This window comes from Phytophthora cinnamomi (assembly GCF_018691715.1).
Source record: "Phytophthora cinnamomi strain GKB4 chromosome Unknown Contig40, whole genome shotgun sequence".
NCBI classification, from domain to species: domain Eukaryota; phylum Oomycota; class Peronosporomycetes; order Peronosporales; family Peronosporaceae; genus Phytophthora; species Phytophthora cinnamomi.
The window spans coordinates 488,321-510,700 of record NW_027150973.1 but is presented as its reverse complement, the minus strand read 5'-3'; the positions used below and the strand labels follow the sequence as shown (position 1 = coordinate 510,700).

Genomic DNA, 22,380 nt, shown 5'->3' with positions numbered 1-22,380 from the left:
AGCGCGAGCGTCAACGACGCAGAGATGCAGAACGCCAACAGGCACGTCGAGCGTCAGTCCCCGAAGCTGAACGGAGCACAGCACGCGAACAAAATCGTTTACTACAGGCCGATAGAAGAGCTAATCAAACCGAGCAACAACGAGAGATCGTGCAGGAGACCAACCGTATTCAACATGCACAACGCCGTCAGCAAGAAGCTCCTGATGAACACGAGGAACGGCAGGAACGTGAACGTGTTCGCCAAGAAGAACGTCGAGCTGCGCTAAGTCAGGAAGTGGTCGAAGCGGAGCGGGTCGCCCGTCGGGAGCATCAAGCCACGGTTCGCGACGCTCAAGACGAAGATGAGAGAGAGAAACGGCGGCAACAAGAGCGTATACGACGCAGCACGCTTCGCAGAGGTCATGCACTCGCGAACCAGGAGGATTTCAGAGTCTCCATGCTTAGCGGCGACAACATCGTCAATGGGCGCCACAGACTGCCTCCGACTACGGTTGTCCTCATTGCAACGCGTGGAAATGGCCTGCGGAGTCCAAGAAAGGCTGCTGTTTAGAGGGAGCGGTGCAGCTACCTTCACTACCTGCTGCGCCTCCGCGACTGCACCAGTTGTATACGGATGCCGAGTTTCGTCGCCGCATCCGTGCCTACAACCAAGTGTTTGCCTTCACGTCGATTGGGGCTTCCTGTAGCAACCGGTACAACTTCAGGGACGTGAACCAAGACGAGAGCGTTGCTGGACAACGAGGCGTATACACGTATCGCATTCAAGGAGCCATGGGGCACTACCTGGGCTCTCTACTTCCGCGTATCGATACGTTCACAAACGAACCCATGCCTCCCAAGTTTGCCCAGATCTACATCGTCGATCCAGACATGCAACAGCGAGCGGAGCGTCGCCGAGGTATCTTCGCTGACCTCGATTCTGGAACGCTGCTGGAGATCGAGCAAATGATGGAGGAGTGCAATCCGTTCGCGCAACAATTTCTCAACTTCGCGGAGAAGCTGCGCGCCGACCAGGCTGCGGGAAAGGAGGTGGTTGATATGGTGTTCCGGCTACATGAAAAGAGGTCGAACCCGCGAACCCACAACCTACCAACGGTCTCGGAAGTTGGGGCGACTCTTATCGAGGATGGCAACTTGGACAGCCCGCGCGACATCCTTCTGTGTGCAAAAGATCACTCTCTGTTGCGCCTTTTCGAGACACACTCTGTGTATGACCCGTGGCAGTATCCCCTACTTCTTCCGCATGGAGAACTGGGTTGGACCTACACAGACGTGTATGCGAACAACGTGGTGCGCAGAAAGAAGCGTGAAATGTCCCTCCGCGAGCATGTAGCCTACCGGTTATTCCAGAAAGTCGGTGACGAGTCGGTACTGCACCAAGGTGAACGATTATTCCAGCAGTACTGCGTAGATCAACGAGCCAAGTGCGAGAAAGAACAACTGCGTTGGGTGGCATCCCATCAAGCTGAACTACGGGCCGATCAGTACAGCGGGGTTCGAGACGCGCTTCTAAGTGAAAACACGGCGGTTCTGCGCGAGGGCGAAGCTCTGCTGACGGAGTACAACCGCGAAACGGGGGCGTTACAGCACCCAGACGAACCGCAACGCCGCTCGGGACACTTCCTGGACCAAATCGGCAAGCGCATCGTTTTACCAGCTACGCATTCGGAGAGTCCGCGGGCCATGTACAAGTCTTACCAAGATTCCATGGCTATCGTGAGAGAGTACGGAAAACCGGACATCTTCGTTACTATGACGTGCAACCCTACGTGGGAGGAGATCCAAGAAAAGATACAGGAGCCAAACCAAAGCGCTCAAGACCGCCCCGACATCGTAGCCCGCGTTTGGCAGCAGAAACTCGCGGCGATGCTGAAAGACTTGGATGAAGGCGTACTGGGACGTGTTCTGGCGAGGATCTACGTGGTGGAGTTCCAGAAGCGGGGCCTCCCACACGCACACATTCTGATTATTCTTGCAGACGAAGACAAACCGCGTGCAAGACAAATCATCGACAAGTTGTGCTCTTCGGAGCTCCCGGACGCCGAGATCAACCCCCAGCTGTACGAGACCATCCTCACGTGCATGATGCATGGTCCATGTGGCGCAGCTAACCCCTCCAGCCCCTGCATGAAGGACGGAAAGTGCACGAAGGGATACCCGAAGCCGTTGGTAGAGGTTACCCAAGGAAACGTGAACGGATTTCCTGTCTGCAGACGTCGCCGCCGGCCTCCAGGAGTACTCAAGTTCAAGGGAAGGGAGTACGACAACGCCACCATTAACCAGTGGGTGGTTCCATACAACCCCTACCTTTCACAGAAGTACAACTGCCATATCAATGTGGAGGTCTGTACAGCCCTCACAGCAGTCAAATACCTGTACAAGTACGTCTACAAGGGGTCCGACAAGGCTGTAATAACTGTGGAAACGGTGGGCGGGGAGTCGAACGGTGCAAGGATGGAGCCCAACGAGATTCTCCGGTTTCTGAACGCAAGGTATATATTTCCGATAGAGGCATGTATGCGGCTTCTCGACTTATCCGTTCAAGGCAAGACGCACTCCATCGTACAGCTGACTATCCACCTGGAGAACGAGCAATTTGTGACCTTCCGTTCGAGCGACAACCCGGATCGAGTTCTCACGCGCGGTCGCCACTCGATGTTGACCCGCTTCTTCGAATTATGTGCGAGCGAGGCCCCGGAGAACCAAGTGGCAAAGACCATGGTGTACCAAGACATTCCGAAGCTATTCCGATGGGATGACAAGGCAAAGAGATGGGTTCGTCGCAAACAATACCAAGCGGCGCTTGGGCGGATGGTTCATGTGACCCCTCGGGACATGGAGCGATTCTACATGCGTGTACTGCTGTGCGCCGCAAGGGACCACAGTCCTTTGCCAAGCTTCGGACAGTGGATGGTGTTACGTATGCGTCGTACCGCCAGGCCGCACTCAAACTGGGCTACCTTGAAGACGACGCAGATTGGATTGCGTGTATGGAAGAAGCCGCAGCCTTCAAGATGCCGTACCAACTCCGCCAGCTCTTGGCGACGATCATTGTTTATTCTCAAGTTTCGGAGGTTCGCGTACTGTGGAATCGATTCTACGACGTTCTTTCTGAAGACTTCGCGTACACATACCGGGGCTTGGAAGGACAGGAGAAGGAAGACATGATTATGTTCCACACACACGCAAGGACCTTAACGACCTGATCCAGATCAATGGCTACGTAGTGGCGGACATTGACCTCCCTCAGCTGGATGTATACCCGCGGCTGGTGCTGGATTCGCTGTTGCGGAACAACCTCATTCGACGCGAACTGGAGGGGTACCAGCACTCTACCCTTCAAGCCGTTGTGGACCAAGAAAGCCAGCTGAACGACGGCCAACGAGCTATTTGCGACGAAATCATCCAGGCGGCCGAAGCGCCAGTTCAAGGCAAGAAGCTGTTCTTTATTGACGGCCCGGGAGGTACAGGAAAGTCAACTCTGCTGCGGCATATCCTGGCGAAGGTGCGACTGTCCGGGAAGATCGCGATTGCTGTGGCTTCGAGTGGAATTGCTTCGCTGTTGCTCATGGGTGGGCGCACAGCGCATTCAACGTTCAAGATACCTCTCAAGCTGAACGACAAGTCGACGTGTGCGATTTACAAACAATCGCGCCTCAAGATGTTGATCGAGCGGGCCAGTTTGGTTATCTGGGACGAAGCTCCGATGACTCACAGGCACGCCTTCGAAGCGGTCGACAGGTCTTTGCGTGACATCATGGGTAACGACCAGGAGCCTTTTGGAGGAAAAGTATTTGTACTTTCGGGTGACTTCCGCCAGATTTTGCCGGTGGTAGTGCGCGGTACACCTGCAGAGACCATCGACGCGTGTCTGAAGTCATCTACGCTATGGCGACACTTCAAGCAGCTGCATCTCACGGAAAACATGCGTGTACAATCGGCAAGTAACGACAGCAGCGCCGCAGAGCTCGCGGCTTTCTCGGAGTTTCTCCTACAAGTGGGAGAGGGTAGGCACGAGGTCAACAGGTCACTGGGCAGGGACTTTGTGAAGATTCCGCGCGATATGCTGATCGACAACATCTGCGAAGAAGGGGACGACATGGAAGACGAAGAAATCACACCTGGAGCTGCCCCGAGGGGTTTGAAGAACATTATCGATAAGATGTACGCCGCCATCAACGATCCCGAGGTTGCTACGGACGAGTACTTCGCCAACAGGACCATCTTGACGACTACCAACGCCGTGGTGCACCGCATCAACCAAGCCGTCTCTGAACGACTCTCCGGGGAGGCCCGCGAGTATCTATCGGTGGATTCAGTGGATGACGACAACGAAGGAAACTTCTTCGAGCCGGAGGTGTTGCATTCGGTTACTATCAACGGTATTCCTCCACACAAGCTTACATTGAAGGAAGGCGCCCCAATTATGATGGTGAGAAACCTGAACCCCGACTTGGGCCTCTGCAACGGAACACGACTGCGGGTTGTCCAGCTCAAGCCTCACGTTATTCATGCTACCATCATGACTGGCGAGCGCCTAGGCCAAAACGTTCTAATTCCAAGGATCGTCTTCGTCAGCGATGGAGACGCGCGCGAGTTCCCCTTCCGCTTGCGACGCAAGCAGTTTCCAGTTGTACCAGCGTTCGCCATGACCATCAACAAAGCCCAAGACCAAACTGTCCAGAACCTGGGTTTGTATCTGGCGACGCCCTGCTTCTCCCACGGACAGCTCTATGTGGCGCTGTCGCGGGTTACATCCAGGTCCAAGTTCAAGGCTTTGATCGAGTATCCGGAGCTGGAGGAAGACGACGGTGCATACACTGACAACATTGTGTACAGGCAGATATTCGAAGATGCTTAGGCGGAGTAGGCATTCAGCAGTACACACTTCATAATTACGTAAATCTATGTCCTTTTTCAAGTGCGTTTCTGTTTAGCAGTATATCCCTTTGACGAAACCATCGTCCGCCGGAGCGAAGCGGAGGCGGGCATACCCATACCCCAACGTCAAACGTTGTCTAAGCAAACCAATCAGCCCGCCGGAGCGAAGCGGAGGCGGGCGGTCCACACTACTGTGATCAAACCCACACCCACCGCCGCGAAGCGGCGGCGCTCGGCTAGTGACTCATATAAAATGGACTCTGTAAAAAATATTATGTGGTGCACGTAAAGAAATCGAGCATAATTCGCTGCCGCTTTGCCTTCACCGTAGTCTCCCGAACCAAAGCGGTCACGGTCTGTAAAGCTCTTCGTTCTCTATCAGTTTGCTCTCCGCATTGAAGCAGAAATGCAGACAGCTCCATGTAGTGTCTCAGAGCGATGGCAGGTTGAATTGTGGGTTCCTGGTCCTCCTCCTCCTCCTGCTCGTCCTGCGAAACCGCATCACTTCCTGCTGCTTCGTCCACTATCACATCTGGCTCGTGCGCAGGCACGTCCTCGTCCACTGCCAGATACTCACTAGCGCTCACAGCGCCCTCCCACTTCGATAAAATTGCTGTCAACTCCTCCATCTCATTGCCGGATACCGCCTCAATGTAATTCGTGTCAGCGCGGACCCTTCCTAGCATCGTTCCTCCCAAAATGCGAGTTTTAACCCAGCAATTTGTAATCGTCGTTGGCGTCACACCAGCCCAAGCATCTATAGAGAATTGGACAGCTTCAAGTATGTTGAGCTTGCGTGTAATGTTAGCTTCAAGCGCATCCAAACACCACCGGAAGGAAGAAGGAAGGTTGCGCAGTCGGGCAAGTGTGGCACGGCTGACCCGGGCCTTGAACGTCGCATAGATCCACTCAGCGAGCATGGGGTTGTTCATGCCAGGATTCTGCTCGAGCTTTAGTTGCACTTGGAGCTTTTGTTCTAGTGTCAGACAGGTGCGAGGAGACATTGCGAGGGAAGGGGGCTTGCGTTGGGCGTTGGGCGTTGAGCAGTGGGGACTTTGAAGAGTGTGTGGTCGTGAACAGTGTGAATCAAAAGAGACCCCGCCAAACAAATTGACGCTTATTTACATTTTGACGTTTTCGAGATATCGGCGTTTAACCCCCCCCCGCACTCACGGGGTTTTTGACCTCCTATCGGGTCCTGTCTGTGTATCGCCATGTAGTATATACAACTTGTTATAGATAGGGCTACACTATACGTTTGTATTGGCTGTAAAAAGTACGCTGCAAATTTATGTCATGCGGGAAGATTGTTTGATATCAATGCAAATCGCGCGCACTGCTACAACCAAGCATGTAGTCAAAGCCACCATGGCTGAGCAGCTTGTTTATTGCATGCTGTATATAGTGCACGTCAAATTGTCCCTTTTATCGGGAAGTTGGGGCTATGAACCAGGGTGGCTCCTCTATTAGCAAAGGCGTACGACGAAGCAAACACACATCATTGAATGCAAACCAAACTACCTTCCGTTCCATTGAATTCACTGGCTTAGATCTCCTCCTCCTCAGACTCACTTTCCTCCACGTGGTCGTCATCCTCCGCGTCCTCCTCCGCGGCCTCTTCCGCGGCCTCCCCCTCTGCGTCCTCCTCCGCAGTCGCAGCTTCCTCGGCCGCCCCGTCTTCTTTCTCTTCCTCTGCGTCCCCGGAGCTGCGGCGGCGGCGTTTCTTGCCCAGGCCGCGCATCTGGATGTCGCGGCCGACGCGGGGGCGCGGGCGCTCGTCGCCGTTCTTCCACTTGATGTGCCAGATCTGGTGGCACGTCATGGTGTTGCCGGGGTAGTGGGAGGGGCGTACACGATCGCACAGGTAGACACTGCATGTACATAGAGAGTTAGTGGAAGTAGTACACGTCACTCGACCGCATTCACATCTTACCGTTTCTTGCCGTCACTGCACGCCTCGCAATAGAACCTGGTAGCACTGCGCTGGCCCACCTTCTCCTTTCGGATCGAGCACACCTTGCACTGTTGCTGGGGCCGCTTGCGGATGCCCACGCGGACTTGCGTCCACTCCGGGAACTCGGTGAGCTTGTGCTCACCAGAAACAGCAACCGAGCTTGGTGTCGAAGGACTAGGCGAAAATATCTGCATACAACACAGCAAAATCGACAAGTACCACAAGTTAGATATACAGCATGTACCAGAGAAGACATGTAAGATATACCTCGTCGAGGAAATCATCGCTGGAGACTTGGAGCAGCTGCATTTGCAACTGCTCCAAGAACTTGGTGTGGTCTGCTGGCGCATCTCCACGTCGTTGCCGAGCCCAGCGGTACAAGATGAAGGCGTTGACGATGCCCATGTCAATCAGCCCGAGGAAGATCGTCTTGTAGTGCTTGCGGCACCGCACTGAGAGCTGCAGCGAGTAGCGCTGCAGTCTCAGCTGGTCGTGGATATCCACCCCGCCCATCCAACGATGGTAGTCACGCATAGCGGACGGGCAGGGAATCGTAGACCGCCGGCCACCAGGAATACGGCGCCCTTTATAGCAACAGACACAGCATAGATACACTAAAGTTAGTACATTGAATAAAATTACACCGCCGTCTAGTACGTACCGCAGGTCTCCACCGCGGAGCTGCTTCCTGTAGACAGCAGATAGACTGGCAGGCGGTCCCACCACAGCAAGGCCTGGAGCTGCGGGCATGCCTTCGCTAAAGCTACTACAGCTGTTCCCCGCGGAGTGTCGGCAGGGCGCTTGACCTCGTCGGCGATGAGGGCGGGCGGGAAGCCCTTTTTGTTCGTCTGGATGGTGCCGATGAGGTACACATTGCGGTTCAGCAGCTGCAGTGCTAGCTGTATCGACGTGTAGAACCTGTCGGTTACCACCACGTGATACACGCCGTCTTGGCGGGGAGGGATCACAGCGTCCAGGTTGCGGATGACCGCAGTCGGGCCCGAATTTGGGTCGGCCGAGTACTTCGTGGGATCGTCACCTCCCAGTTCATCTGCCTGCTGCTCCGTGCCGCAAAAGACTTCAAGTCTACATGTTGTATAGAAAGCATGTGTACACGCAACAAGTGTAAATTTTCAACATGTGCTACTTGCAAAAAAAAAGCCCGCGAACTCCACGATGGAGAACGCGGGCCAAAAAAAATACAAAATACAGCATGCAGGTCACGTACCGAACACAGTAGGCAGTATCCGCGCAGCAAGTCATGAACAGCTTGGTCCCCCACTTGTGGGGTTTGTCCTTCATGAACTGCCTTGTGATGTTGAATCTGCTCTGTGAGGGGATCATGGCTTCATCAAATGCCAGCACTGGTGGCACTTTGTAGCCAGCAGCAAAAGTAGACTGGGGTTGATCGACTACCGACCGAACTTTCCACGCTCGATCAGTGGCCGCCTTCGGGTCGGTGTTATCCGTAAAGTGTAGGTTCTGCATGACTCGACCGAATCGCGCTTTGGACATGTAGCGCCCGAAGGTGCCTTTGGGCACCGCACCGACAGATGACCTCTGCCAATGATCAGCAAAACGTCGTTTGTGTGGACACAGCGTGCGGGCGATCAGCAGCCCGATGATGTGTAGGATCTCCTCTGGCTGGATCCTCTTGTGCTTTTTGGCCTCTGCCAGCATCACGGCCTCTCTAGTCGTCGTGTCGTCGCGAGCGACCTGCTTCTCGAACATTCGGTCTACACGATCATTGACGTGCTGGTTGTAGTACTTGTTGCTCCCTGCTGCAATCCGCCGCCACATCCTAGGAGGCATAAAAAAGAAAAACAGCTCCAAGGGTGATTCCGCTTTCTCCAGGACCTCGTCAGTTGGTCCATACTCCCCAGCATACAGTCCAGGATATGCCTCCGTTCTCTGCGGCTGCGTATCGGGATCTATACATAATATACAACATGTTAGCGATCAACACTAGTAGTACATACAACATGTACACAGATTGCGCTTACCAAAGTTCCAGCCAGTCTTCCGCATCTTCTTCAACGCGTCCGGGTCCTGGGCCAGAACGGCCAGCTCTTCAGGTGTGAATCCGTCCCAAGTATCGGTTATCGTATCCCAGTCGCGCGTCAGCTTGGCCCGTGCAGCCCTCATGCGCTCCCGATCCATGGCCTGTCTCGCGCGTAGCCTTCTACCTGCAAGAAGATCCTGGCCGAGAGCAACCTCCTCGGCCTCTGCGTCAAGTTCGGCCTCGGTCCGACGATCCGGCGCGGGGACCTCCTCGGTGTACCAGTCCTCAGACCCAGCACCTTCGCCGTCCAAGTCTGAGTTGAGCTCGTTGTCATTAGGAGGCGGCTCGTTGTTGTCAGGCGTCGGCTCAGACTCCGCGTCACTAGTTACAGGGATAGCCATCGACGAAGCAGCAGGCGGCGTCTCTGCAGCGGCACACTCGATCTCTTCAAAACTCAGCGACCTGTTCAGTAGCATTCAAAACCAACAAAGCACAATACACACAGCACATACAACATGTCAGAATCACATCATGGCGTATATACTACATCGCCAATATGCGTACCTCGAAGCGTTACGGGACTCGTACGAGCCTCCGTCTTCGTCGTCAGCATCTTCGTCCTCCTCCGACACGTCGCCCGCCCTCCGTTGCCTCTTCTTCTCATGAGCGGCATTTGACTTCGCCTTCCGCTTCCCACGAGAACTTGACGCAGCCTCACGCGTATTGCTGTCACGGTGCACCATGTTAGACAATACAACATCGTTAGTACACAGCATGTAGTATATTCACCATGAGCTCCACGCACCTAGAACGCGTCCGCGCCGGAGGACTGTTCTGCTTGCTCGCTCGCAGAAGGATAAGTGCGGCTTCTCGTGCGGCCTCACCTCGCTGCTCCTCTGCCTGGACTGCCAAGCGCCTCTGCTCCTTGGCAGCAGCACTGCGAGAGATGGCCTCCTCTGCACGCGCTACTGCCCTTGCGTTCTTCTCCTTCCTAGTGACGCGGACCTTGGCAGCCGCGGCCTTCTTCTCGGCATTGGCCTTCTTGGCCTCGGCCTTCTTTGGGTCCACCTTCGCCTTCTGCTTCGTCTTCGCCGCGGCGCGGGCCGCCTTTTGCTTCAACGCGAGGTACGCCGCATGCTTGTCCATGGGCGGCCGGCGCGGTGGCCCACTCGCAGAGCGAAGCGTTGCCCGCGACACACGAGATGCAACGGCTGGCGGCCTGGTGTCCACCGCGGCCGTCGCGGCCGTCCCCGGGCCCGTCGCCGCCTCGTCCGGCCTCGTGCCCGCCTCGCTCGTCCCCACTCCCTCCTTGTCCTCGCCGAAGTCCGCGTCCTCCTCGCGCCGTCCATCCAGGTATGCGGCGTGCTCGGTCATGAGGCGCTGCCGCTCAGCGGGCGCCCGGCCGGCCAACTTGGCCCGGAATGCAATGCAGTCCGCGCGCGTCTCCCGGCGGGCCGGCATTTGCTTGCTCTCCAGCGCTGCATTTTCACGAATGAGATATTTTAGTGTGTGGCGGGCGACACGTGGCCACCCGTCGGGTCGCCCTGACGTGCAATCATTGATGTGTGGTGACATCGACTTTCTTTGAAATTGTACGACCTTCTATGCAAAATTATGGTCGGTCTTTGCAAAATTTCTGTGCATTTCACTGTCTTTAACATGTTGTATATACAACATGTTAAGAAAAAGGCAAAATTTCGCATGTTGTCATATACAACACGTGAGTGCGGGGGGTTAAAGATGTGCCATTCATTTTCGCACTTAAATGAATATCGGAGAAATGGGCTTTTTAGTTTTTATGACCGATAAATACTTGACTGGAGCTCACGCAGTCCAAGATTAGCAAAGATGGAGGGAAGGCAGGAGAAACCAGCTTCCAGCGTGGGCGCCCGTGCACCGTCAGTCGAAGATGCGGACTCTGCAGTCGCCTCCTCTAGCTCGCACGACGTGTTGAGCGCGGATGAAGGCAGTGACTGGTCGGGGAGTTCGCCTATTGCTTCTGTGGTTGACGACGGTGACTACGAGACACATGAAAGCTGTGAGGAGGTTGATGCTGAGGAGGAAGACCTTGCCTCGTACCTGTGTGATGGAAGTATCGCTGATCAGGTGCATTCTCTCGTTGCCAAAGACCCCTGTGAAGCTAAATGCTTGAAAGATAAAGAGAAGTTGCTGGAGAGATTTTTGCTGTCGCTGCAGGGAATGGACAAGACGGAAATTCAGACCAGCGTTTTGACAGCTATTTCCATCCTTCTATGTTCTGACAACACGGCGGTGCGTCGTGGACGCGGGGAACGAGATAAGTTCCATTACGTTTTACCTATGGTGGGGCGGGTGTGTGTACAGAGCTTTTGTGCTTGCTACGGCGTATCACGCTCAACGGTGCAGCGCTACAAGACACAAATCCGCGACGACTCCTTCTCTGCTAAGCGTCATGGCAATCAGAAGAACAAAAATGCAGCGGTCATTGATCTAAAGTGGCTCACTACCTGGTTCAAAGAATTCGCGGAAGAAGTTGGTGAGGAGGTTCCTGTTCGTGTTCGAGTTAAAAAGACAGACAACGGCCAACTTCGGAAGTTCTACAGCACTGAAAAGTATACCTTCCTTCCGGCGTATTTTACGTGGGATCGCTTGTTTGAAGAGATGCAAGAGTTCGTTGAGCTGTCACGCATTCGGCGACGTGAGCCGGTCCGTTCTACAATGAGACAGTTGCTAGCGCTTCATTGCCCGGAGATCCTCATCAGGTCGCCCCGCGATAACGTATGCGATGTTTGCTCAATCTACGTGATGAAAATGCGTCATGGTGGATCTAGCGACACGACAGAACCACTCGGTCGGCACACGGAATCAGCCAGACGAATGCTGTACGACATAAGATCCATTTTGTCTTCGCTGTAAGCTAAGAGCAGTGGTAGCTGATCCTTTACCCTTCTGAACAATGACCTCAAGCCATCGGAATTGCTGTTCAATGGCAGTAAGGCAGTAGAAATTCTGCGGAAATGGACCCACCAGGTCGACATGGACAACATCGAACGGCCGGTCCGTGCTTGAGGCTGGAGTTGGTGGCAGATGTCCGTATTGCTGTTTGCCACCGTGGAGCTTTGCCTTCTTGCAGTCAACGCACTTCTTCACGAAATTGGTCACATCTCCTTCCATTCCAGACCACCAAAATGTCGCCATGGATCGGAACTGCTTCTCAGCGCCAGGGTGGAGTAAATACTCGTGATAGAGCTCCACTAAGTTGTTACGCAGTGACTCAGGAACAACCACACGCTTTCGGTAGTGCAAAAGCACGATACCTAGAGCAGGGCGGAGTGTGTATTCTGGATCACCTTCGTTTCGCTCCAGTTGGCTGACGATGTCCTTGCACGTCGAGTCATTCAGCTGGTGCTTTTTCATCACTGACCCATCCAATGCGACTTCTTCTTCTTCCACAGCGAAACGCTCTTCTTCGGTCGCTTGTTGCACAAAATCGTAGCGCAAGCGGGAAAAGGTGTCCGCTCCAATGTTCAATGGCCCCGGGACATATTGGACTGAGAGACGATATTCTTCAAGGAGTAACTTCCAGCGCTTGACTCGGAGTGAGTTTTCTTGGGGGAAGAGCAGGTTCTTATGGTCTGTATGAATGACCACAGGGAATCCGAGCAACATGGTGCGGTACTCCTTCAGAATCTCCACTACTGACAACAATTTCCATTCCATCGTCGAGTACTTTTGCTGCGTTGCTGTAAGAGACCGGGAAAAGCAAGCAATGATGCGTTTTCCTTGAACAATGAGACCGCCAATTTGACGTCCACTGGCATCAGCAAAGACATGAAATGTCCGACTGTAGTCCGGGAAAGCAAGCCAGACATTGCGAGCCAGAGCAGCTTTGATCTCCTGAAATGCAGCCGCGTCCTCTGGGGTCCACACAAACGTGACTTTCTTCGAAGTTAGTCGGTTCAATCGAGCTGTCAGCGCAGACTTGTTGGGAACCATCTCTCGGCAGTAGGTGATCATACCGAGAAATCTTCTGAGCTCTTTTTTGTTTCGAGACTCTGCAATCTGCTGGATTGCCTCGAACTTCTTCTTCTGGGGCTGAATCCCATTAGCTGTCAGGGTAAACCCCAAGTAGTCAACACTCTCGCGTAAAATCTTGCACTTGCTAGCGTTGAGGGTTACGTCGTACTGCCGCAGTCTCTCGAAGACGATCCACAAATGCTCGAGATGCTCCGTCTCGTTCTCCGAGAAAATCAACACGTCGTCGAGGTACACGATGACAAATGGCAAGTCCCCTAGGATTCGTTCCATACAGGACTGATACTCGTCAGGAGCGGTAGAAATTCCCATCGGGAGTCTCTTAAACTGAAACTTTCCGAATGGCAGACAGAAGGCAGTCACTGACCGACTCTGTGGAGCGAGCCGTCTGGCAAAGTATCCCATGTTTGCATCCAAAGTGCTCATACACTTCGCTTTGCCAAGTCGTAGCAAAATCTCCCGAATCTTCGGCACGAAGTATGGCGATCGAGACAGGAATTTGTTTAGGCGGCGGAAGTCAACCAACAATCGCAGCGAACCACTGACTTTCCGTAAGAAGAAGGCTGGAGCTGCTGACTCAGAGCCGTAGATCTGTTCAATGACGTCGAGCTCGATAAGGCGTTGTATCTCGCGTCTTGCTCCATCTTCCAGGCTGCGTGCAATTGAGTACGGACGGGCGTGCGAAGGCACGTAATCAGCGCGAAGTGGCAAAATGTAGTCACCCAGATGAATACGTCCAAGGCGCCCGTTGTACAAATCGACATATTCCTCCAAACGTTTCAGGTAGCAATGAGAATGCGCCGCATCCAAATGTTAAGGAAGGAGGTCGACTGGTGTCACGTCCGTTGAGTCACTGGCAAGGACTTCGTCGATTTCGTCGTTAACTTCTACTAGCCCTGGATGAGGACGAGGAAGTGATTCCTCAGTGCCGGATGTCGTGCGAACCGCTAGCTCACTGCCATCCCATTGGACTCGACGATTCTTGAAGTCAATCACTAGACCCAGAGCAGTCATTAAATCGCGTCCAATAGTCATGTCGTCAGGGAGAGAAGGAAGCACTTCAAACTGGTGGACAATAACCGCATCTCGCTTTAGTTGAGGGATCCGGAATCGAACAAGCATTGATCCGTCGCTCCTCGTGTCTCCATTGACCAGTTGAAAGGAAACTCGTGATTCTTTAATCTGCTGTCCCTGTTGCTGCTGCAACGATCTCATGAACGCAGCTCTGATGATGCTCTTCGAGCAACCACTATCCAGCAAGGCTTGAAGACGATCTCGTCCACTCTCCAACTTAATCATCACGCGCATTGGTAGAGACGGATTGTCAGACTGAGTGTGGAGACCAACAAGCAAGTATTCTTCGTCACTTGAATTTCCATTTCCGTGCTGGCGTTGCTCGACACGGGTCTGCTGGCTGCGCGACTGATTGTACAGGCCACGCTGCTGGTCAACTTGCTGGTGTTCCTCCTGTTGATTGTCGTGATGAAGTGCTCGACAGTCTTGACTGTTGTGCGTATTCGTGCGATGGAAGGAGCAGTACTTGTTGTTGTTCGAGCTGTTGGAGCTGTTGCTGTTGCCGTTGCGACCACCACGGCCGCCTCGGCCGCTACGACCACCACGTCCACGACTGCTACCACGCTGTTGTTGATAACCATTGCCTCGGTTGTTGCCTCGGAAGCTGGGGTTCCTGCTGTTGGGTTGGTTACCCCGGCGATCTTGAGGTTCATGTCGATGGAGGCGTCTTTCACCCTGCTCAATGCGCTCAAAGAAGGGTACTAGAGCCGCCACGGTCGTGAATACTTGGCCGCTGGCGTCGTACTTGTTCTGCCAGTCGTACGGAAGCCCACGCTTGTACAAGCGACAGAGGGTGTCTTCACACATCGATGAAGCTTCGTGCAGTCGAGCCAGAGTATGTTCCTGTCGAACTAACGCACGGAAACGTTTACTGTAGTCTGCAAGCGTCTCGGAGCGGGACTTGCGCATCTCCCAGAGCTCCTCTTGGATCGTCTCGCTATAGTCGACGGGTAAGACCACAATTGAAGCCTTGCGGAGCGCACGCGTGAATTCTTCGTCCATGCGCGTATCATCGTCGGTGAAGGCTGCATCCTCGAAGGCTTCAAGAAGATCTCCCTCGAGGAGAATGTTAGCATTCAGGAACTTGTCTTCTGTGTTCCAGTGCTTGAGCTTCGCTAGCTGTGAGAAGTGGTAGGCCCAGTCAAGAAAGTCATTGGGGCCGCCTTCGTTGAACTTGGGCATCTTCTTCGTCACCACTTCTTCTTTGATTTCCTTCGCCTTGTCCGCTGCGCGTACTGTGATCGAGTACGTCAGGTAGCGTTCCTTGTCGTCCTTCTCCGTGGAGCGACTCATGGTTGGCGGGGTTCGGTTGGCCGACGGGTGTACCAGGTCTGCTTGTTTGGATCGATCCAAAATGCCAAGCCGTCTTGAGCTCTACGAGGTAGATTGAGAACTGATTGAATGTGAGATTACCTGGCTTTGGCTAACTGGCCCTAGACTACTCATGCAGTGCCCTGGGGACTCGTGGAGTGTACCCAGAGTGTAACGGGGTTACACGCACAAGTGGCTGCAAGCCACTTGTGAATTTAACAGATAGGTTATCTGTTAAAAGTTTTGGATACTTCCTCACCTTGGTGTAAGACACACCAATGAATACATTGAAGTGGACCACCACAATGAGTGGTCCACACATACCCAAAGATCCTATTGGTAGAAAGCAGCATATTTCTACCAATCAGAGTCATGCATATTAGCGGGGCTCTGACAGCCAGCCGCTGTCAACCCTCTCATAGATGATAAACAGTTTTAGCAGATTTTAGAGGAAGATCAATTTACAAGCAATACAGTTCTCATTTTACCTTAAACTAGCTACTTGGAGTCTTGTCTAAGTTAACTTGTATTTGTGTACTCAAATATAATTAACCTAAGTAATTACTAAGTACTTACGCTTCCTCATACACGTTGCGCAACGTGTAAGCTAAAGTAGTGAGTCAAGTTAGACCCACTACACAGAGCAAGGGTTCAACGGAACCCAGACAACTAAGATTGAAATCATCACCCATTCGTCAGGGGACAGGCCCACACGACAGGAGAGGCGCCAGGGTACAAGAGAGGTTGTCATGGTGACAATTTTTTAATTGACTGTTGGTTTTGTGAATAGGTTGGAGTACAAAGCAGACCTAAAAAAAGCCGGTGACGACTGTGCTGTTGTTGTCATGGACTTTAGCCAAAATTAAACGTGCCCAAGTGTCTCTGAGACGCCCTCGATGTGGTATTTCTTGTCGTTGCTATCTATTAGTGTATTTGGGATATACTTTGCGAACGAAAGTAAACAACAGAACTACGTTTACGACGAGCGTGTCAGCGGTAAAGGAACCGATCAAGTGAATTCGATGCTGCACGACTTTCTCAAGACCAACGTGATATCGCGCAACATCCGCCGACTGATTGTCTACGCCGACAACTGCGGTGGACAGAACAAGTCAAACTACGTGATCCACTTTCTACTAGCTCTCGTCCACCAAGGATTGTTTGAAAAAGTGGATTATAAGGTTTTTGTTCGGGGCCATACAAAAAACGCATGCGACCGCGGCTTCGGCCACATCCGCAAGAGGATCGCCCGGGTAGACTGCTGGACTGTGGATTCCGTCGTGGAGAATGTTACTGCAGCAGCAAAAACATCCTCGGTCAAACACCTCACGAGCGAAGACACCGTTTTTAAAAGCTTCAAGACGATACTTTCCGAGTTATACAAGTCGTTGTCCGCAGTGCAGAAGTATCACATTTTTTCGATGAGCTTGGAAACACCAGGCAGCGTCACGTGCAAAATTGATCCGGATGACGCCGGCATCGTGGAGGACGTGCGACGAAAGATTGACGGTTCTCTCACTACCAAAACAAAGGTAATGCAGATGTTTACAAGCTTCTTAGAACCGATTGCCCTTCCAAAGCCGAATGCAGAAAAATGGAGCAGATGTACCGAAAAGTGCGTCCTTTCGTGACTGAAGAATACCGTGACAATCCCCTGTACGCAGTTCCAGCCGCTGACGTAGTAGCACAATCGAAAAACACAAAGGGAGCTCGTCTATAACTGCGTACTGACATGACCCTTGAGGCAAAGAGATACCAGGTTGAACGAGAGATCGCGCCTTCGTTTGTCGAGCAACTGGAGGGGGCAATGACAGATATCGCAGAGTCACGAGCGCATCGAAATGCCGATGATGCACAGTCCAAGTCTACAACTACTCAACCAACCCAAAGAAAAAGAGCCAAGAAGGATAAGTAGGTCAGCAAAACGAATTGACACTTATGTCACACATAAAAAATCAGTGAATCAAAATGACACTTAGTGCAAAAATCAAATTTTGCGGGGCTTATAAAATGTGTTGGAGGCCAAAAGTTCGTCCATTGAAGCAGCACAGTCGTCCAAGTATAAAAAAAAAAAAACATATTTTGCACTTTTTATTTTCTCTGGAGATACGTTTTTCGACTGGCCATTACAAATACTTCCACTACGTATTTTTGGGCAACCGATAGCTCAAAATGACCACAAAACATCGGGTTCTAACGTGATATGGCTGGTTACAAAATGAACCAAATGTAGATAAGCGTCATTTTGTTTGGCGGGGTCTCAAATAAACAGGTTAGACCTAATTTGGTCCTCCAAAATGTGACTCATATACCTTGTATACATATAAACAGCGGTTATACAAAAACTAAGTAAAATATTTGGTAGCAACAAAGTTTGCATCAAATAAATGGCAAGGCTCAAATAGGGAGGATCATATAAACAGGTTTGACTGTACTAGAAGTACTGTAATTTGCAGATTAGCTTGCTGTTTGTGCTGGTGCAGTCGAAAAAAGTTCCCTTAGAAAAAAAAATTACAGCAAGAATCCTGCTGTAGGATAACTTACTCTTGGTGGCTTTCGAGGTGACTCGAGTTCACAGTCAACAAATAATTAAATACATGTACAGGAAGACCATCGATCAGGAATTAAAATAAAAGGGAACGTTGCTCTTTTTCACCTGCTAAATTATCATGGAGTCGGGTAGCCTGCTGACAATATCAAAAGAAAACAAAACCTTCGGATCTTGTGTGTGTCCTGACTCCGCAAGCAGTTTCTTAAATGCTGGTGACAACGGTATTACGAAGACTTCCGTTCGAACTTCAAAATTGACAGCCGTTCATTTTTCGCCTTGGTAGAGCGAACAACCTGGTATAAAAACGAAACCGAGACAATTAGATCATCATACGGTATGATAGCAACAATAGAATAACGCACCGTCATTTCAAAACCGTCCTTTGCTAGGATCGCAGCAATCTCATTGGGCTTGTTCTCCACAACCACCACCATATAGAAAACTCCACAAGGTGACAGCAAACCGCTAATCTTCGGCAGCAGCCGATTGATCACTTCACGCCCATGCAGGCCGCCAGCCCACGCAGCTTCAATCCCTCTGCAGAGCCGTCTCAAGGTTAGTACTAGTGTACTCCTGGTTCATTTGGTAGACAAAGCAACACTCACGTGGATCCGACTTCCTCCGATGGAGTCGGCACGTACGGCGGATTGAACAGCAGCACATCAACGTGACCCTACAGCTCCTTCCACTCGGTTAGCGAAAAGCCGAACATCTTTTGCACCGCAAACCTTCTTCGCACCTGTATCCGTGGCTCGTAGCATTGCACCAAGTCGGTGCGCACGATGTCGAACGTCTCCACTTCGTTGTTCCTGGCAGTTTGTTGCGCAACACACGCCGCCAGCGGATTGATATCCGTGGCCAGAAACATCGCTCTCGTGCCCAACTTCTGCAACTGCGTCGCCAAATACACGAGCACCGCGCCACTGCCACACCTGTATACAACCATCAGTGCATCTGGGCTCCTCTAGCCAACCGATCGACCATTGCACGCACCCGATCTCCACGCAGATGGCCGGGTCCAGCGCCACCAACTTGGGCAGCTCATCCTGAAGCGCGTCCAGGAACAGGAACGTGTCCTCCGCCGGCTCGTACACGTCGCAGTCGTACGCCATGTCAATCTCCGGTAGCTCCGCCATGGTCTCAGCTAACTGTCAAAGCACGGCCAGTTATCTCCAGCCACACGGATGTGTGCGCCACATGAGACTAGTGATCATGAAGAGACGCATAGTTGTTCATTCCTAGAGGTGTCGGTTGTTACACACACGTACGCTACGATGGACTTGTCCGAGGACGAAGATGGCTACAATAGCAGCTCCGGTAGCGTGGACGAAGATGCCGAGCTGGAATTGTCCTGCGCGCTGCACGACTTGGCGCTGAGGGTGAAAACCTTCGAGGCCAACATGCAGGGCCGGTTCCGACAGGACTTGGGCGACGAGGAGGACGAGGAGGAAATCACGGAGGACATCGATCATTTTGAGGAGGAAGGAGTGCCGTCCAGCTACTACGGCAGGCATCGGATGGACTCGGGCTCGGCGTCGCCCAAGCGTAGAGCGAGTAGAAGGAGGAGATCAATTGGGTTCAAACCGTCGGCCAAGCACCAACAAGACGATGAGGAGGACGAGGGGTATGAAGACCTCGACAGCGACGACGAGGTTCGACCGGAGGCCAAGAGTGGGCGCGACGACTCGGAGTTGAGTGCAGACGAGGAGGAATGGGATTCACAGGAGGAGAAAGAGGAGCTGTGCGAGCTCAAACTAAACATCGCCAAGTTGCTGCAGAGCATGCAGGAGGAGGCCAAAGCGCTCGAGGACAACCAGGCAGACTGCAAACTCGTACAGTAGGTGGCGCAACGATGAACACAGACACTGAGAATGTCGTTGGTTGATTACAATGAAAAAATGCCTGCAACCTGCCTATCCGTCCTTCAACGTATCACTTTCAATGCACAAAAAGCGGCTTTGTCACTGCTTGTGCGCTCTGCACACTTGATTGGTGACTTGCAACCTCAGCGCTCGCTGCAGCGAAAGTCTGCCTTCCTAATGTCCGCCACCCTACTTCGACTGTAAATACTCCAAGAACCGCTTCTGCAGCTCGAACTCCTGTTCGCGCAGCTCGGTCTCCTTCTGCCGCTGATCCATGTCAAACTGAATCTTGCTCTCGATGAGTTCCAGGATCCGTGCGCGGAAGTTCTCGCTGTTGATTGTGTCCGATGCTGTGGGCACTTTCCCCGCCATCGCGCCCATAGGTGACTCCAATTTTCTCCGCTTCTGTGGCAGCGTCGTGGACGCAGGTGCAGCTACAAGAGAGCTGCCGAAGGTGGCGCCGTCACTCTTGGTCGAAATGACCCTCTCCTTGCCGTTGCCGTCCACCACCGTCTGCCCTGCCATCTTGTGGTTCTTCCGGATGAGCGTATCGTTGATCTCGCGCAGAATCGCCTCCTTGCGCGCGTTCTCCTCCATCGTGCCGTGCTTAAATAACTTGTCGTGCTTGCCGTCTGTGTACATCTTCATCAGCGCCGTTACCCGATCACTGCTCAAAACAACACCATTAAAAAAAAAAAGATAAAATAAGTGAGACCGTGAAGAAAAAAAAATCCCTCTCGCTTGTGATATTCTAAACTCACCGGCATGTGTGCCACGAGTAAGCTGCCGGATTCTTGTAAAGCGACATGCCCACGGACTCAGCCACATTGTGCCACATCTGCAGCCGCGTGCCGTGCTTGGCCGTGAACGGGTTGTTGATCTGCAACGCCTCCAGCAGCGTCACGTCCATCGTGCCGTTGAACTTGGCGTACCTGCCACGCACCGTGGGTTTCTGCGCTCCCTGCGCTCTACCTAAAAGTAATAATAAGTTATAACAAGTTAGAGGGTACATTATAGCATCTCCACGACCGCTCTGTAACTAGAACAGCAGCAAAAAAATACATGGCGAACGAAAAAGCTTCTGGCCAGCCAGCTCAGCTACCTACACACACGTACGCACGCACGCAGCACACGCAGCCTACCTAGCTCGTTGCCCCGATCTACTAGCAAGGTATACAAGGTCGTACCGGTGCTGGCCGGTGCGATCTCTTCGTCCGCCATGACGTCTCGACGCTAAGCCTTAGCGCTGCTGTTCCTCCGCCGCCGAATTTCTCAAAACTGGGGAGGAAAAATCGAGCGCGAACGGTTTTGAGAGGGAGGTATATCATGTTCAAGAGGTTTGAAAATGGCTTGGACTGAATATACCGAGGTCACTTCAACGTCTGCACTAGGAGGACACTGCTTCTCCATTTAACGTTAACGTTAGCGTCTGCTGCACGGCTGTCAGTTTACTTGGCCTCCTCGTCGGGGGCCTCGAGCGACTTGGCGGCCATCTCGAGCGCGCCTTCGTACGTGCGGTTGCCGCCGATGAAACCGGCGCTGTGCACGAAGGTGCAGCCGTCGATGCCGGACACGCGCGAGAGCTCGTCGTCGCGCAGGCCGCGCCAAGAGGACAGCAGGCCCTTGCGCAGCGCGAAGGAGCCCGGCTCCACGTTGAGCGCCTGCACGCGCGTCATGCTGCCGGTGGCGTCGTTGTAGAGCACGAACTTGATCTGGCCGGGGATCAGCAGCTTCTCCTCCAGGTCATGCAGGTGCGACTTCCACGGGCAGTACTCGGGGAAGTGCACGATCTCGCCCGACTGGTGCGTCTGGAAGCGCTTGGCCACGGCCTTCTCCACGATCTCGCGCGCGGGCAGCCACGAGTGCACCAGGTCGTGGATGGCGTCCGTGAACTCGGTGATAGTCATGTACATGGCCTGCTGGAACTGCGCGTTCACGCGCGCCTCGCTCTGGTCCTCATTCCAGCGCGGGTTCAGGTACCCCACGCGACTGCTGAGGCTCGTGGACACCTGGTAGTTGTACGTGAGCTTGGCGTCGCCGGCGGCGCTGGCCACCTCGACGCCGTTGTCGATGCCGTCGATGTGCTCGACGAAGTTCTTGTACGCCTTGTGGTGCAGGATGTCAAGCGTGGCGTCGTCCAGCGTGACGGGGGCGGCCAGCGCCTGGATGATCTCGCGGCCGAAGTGCTTGTACACGAGGCCGGCGCTCGACAGCTTCGTGTCGCGCTGGTCGAAGGTGCCCGCGAAGGTGCGCTGGTGGTGGTCGAAGCGCAGCGTCTGCGGGTCGTACAGGCCGCCCACGTCCACGACGGCCTCGCACTGGGCCAGCTTGGCCTCGTCGCGCGTGCGCAGCACGTCGTGGGCCGCGAACTTGGGCAGCAGCTTGAGCATCGACACGGCCAGCGCCTCGTCGCAGTGGAACGTGCCGTTGTGCGTGCCGATGTACTTCTTGGCAGCGCCCTCGGCCAGCGAGGACGTCACCTGCGCGCTGCGGAAGGCGGCGAAGCACGGGGACGAGGCCGCGAAGGCGGCAGCTTTGGTCGGGACGGCCATGGTCTGCGCTGGTTGGATGGCACCACTGGAACGGAAGTGACTTGGGCTGACTAGGATGAATTGGGGGGACTATTTCGAAGATCAAATATTTGATGCTGGTCAATTCGAGGACCATTTTTGACTGGGGTGGAGTATGGGGCAAGTTGAAGTGAGAGCAGAGGAATGCCGCGGTGAATTT

At 53.3% G+C, this 22,380-nt stretch overlaps 5 protein-coding genes across 5 annotated transcripts; 1 reads left to right on the top strand and 4 right to left on the bottom strand.

Annotated features, from left to right (window-relative positions):
• Positions 1-13,665: 13,665 nt before the first annotated feature.
• IUM83_15018 (Pol protein) lies at positions 13,666-15,219 on the bottom strand (the record flags this gene model as incomplete). The annotated part of the gene is made up of 1 exon (XM_067939801.1): positions 13,666-15,219. One exon carries the CDS (start codon positions 15,217-15,219, stop codon positions 13,666-13,668), a length of 1,554 nt encoding a protein of 517 aa, XP_067791364.1.
• Positions 15,220-18,012: 2,793 nt separating this feature from the next.
• IUM83_15017 (hemk methyltransferase family member 2-like) lies at positions 18,013-18,924 on the bottom strand (the record flags this gene model as incomplete). Its single annotated transcript, XM_067939800.1, has 5 exons — positions 18,013-18,081; positions 18,151-18,325; positions 18,394-18,461; positions 18,528-18,720; positions 18,782-18,924. 5 exons carry the CDS (start codon positions 18,922-18,924, stop codon positions 18,013-18,015), a joined length of 648 nt encoding a protein of 215 aa, XP_067791247.1.
• A 138-nt stretch (positions 18,925-19,062) lies between these two features.
• On the top strand, positions 19,063-19,629 carry IUM83_15016 (uncharacterized protein; the record flags this gene model as incomplete). Its single annotated transcript, XM_067939799.1, has 1 exon — positions 19,063-19,629. One exon carries the CDS (start codon positions 19,063-19,065, stop codon positions 19,627-19,629), a length of 567 nt encoding a protein of 188 aa, XP_067791263.1.
• A 210-nt stretch (positions 19,630-19,839) lies between these two features.
• On the bottom strand, positions 19,840-20,871 carry IUM83_15015 (Ribosomal N-lysine methyltransferase set10; the record flags this gene model as incomplete). Its single annotated transcript, XM_067939798.1, has 4 exons — positions 19,840-20,317; positions 20,412-20,622; positions 20,713-20,748; positions 20,838-20,871. The coding sequence occupies 4 exons, from the start codon at positions 20,869-20,871 to the stop codon at positions 19,840-19,842; spliced, it is 759 nt and encodes a 252-aa protein (XP_067791362.1).
• A 227-nt stretch (positions 20,872-21,098) lies between these two features.
• IUM83_15014 (Protein MYG1) lies at positions 21,099-22,202 on the bottom strand (the record flags this gene model as incomplete). The annotated part of the gene is made up of 1 exon (XM_067939797.1): positions 21,099-22,202. The coding sequence occupies one exon, from the start codon at positions 22,200-22,202 to the stop codon at positions 21,099-21,101; it is 1,104 nt and encodes a 367-aa protein (XP_067791264.1).
• Between the last annotated feature and the right edge of the window lie 178 nt (positions 22,203-22,380).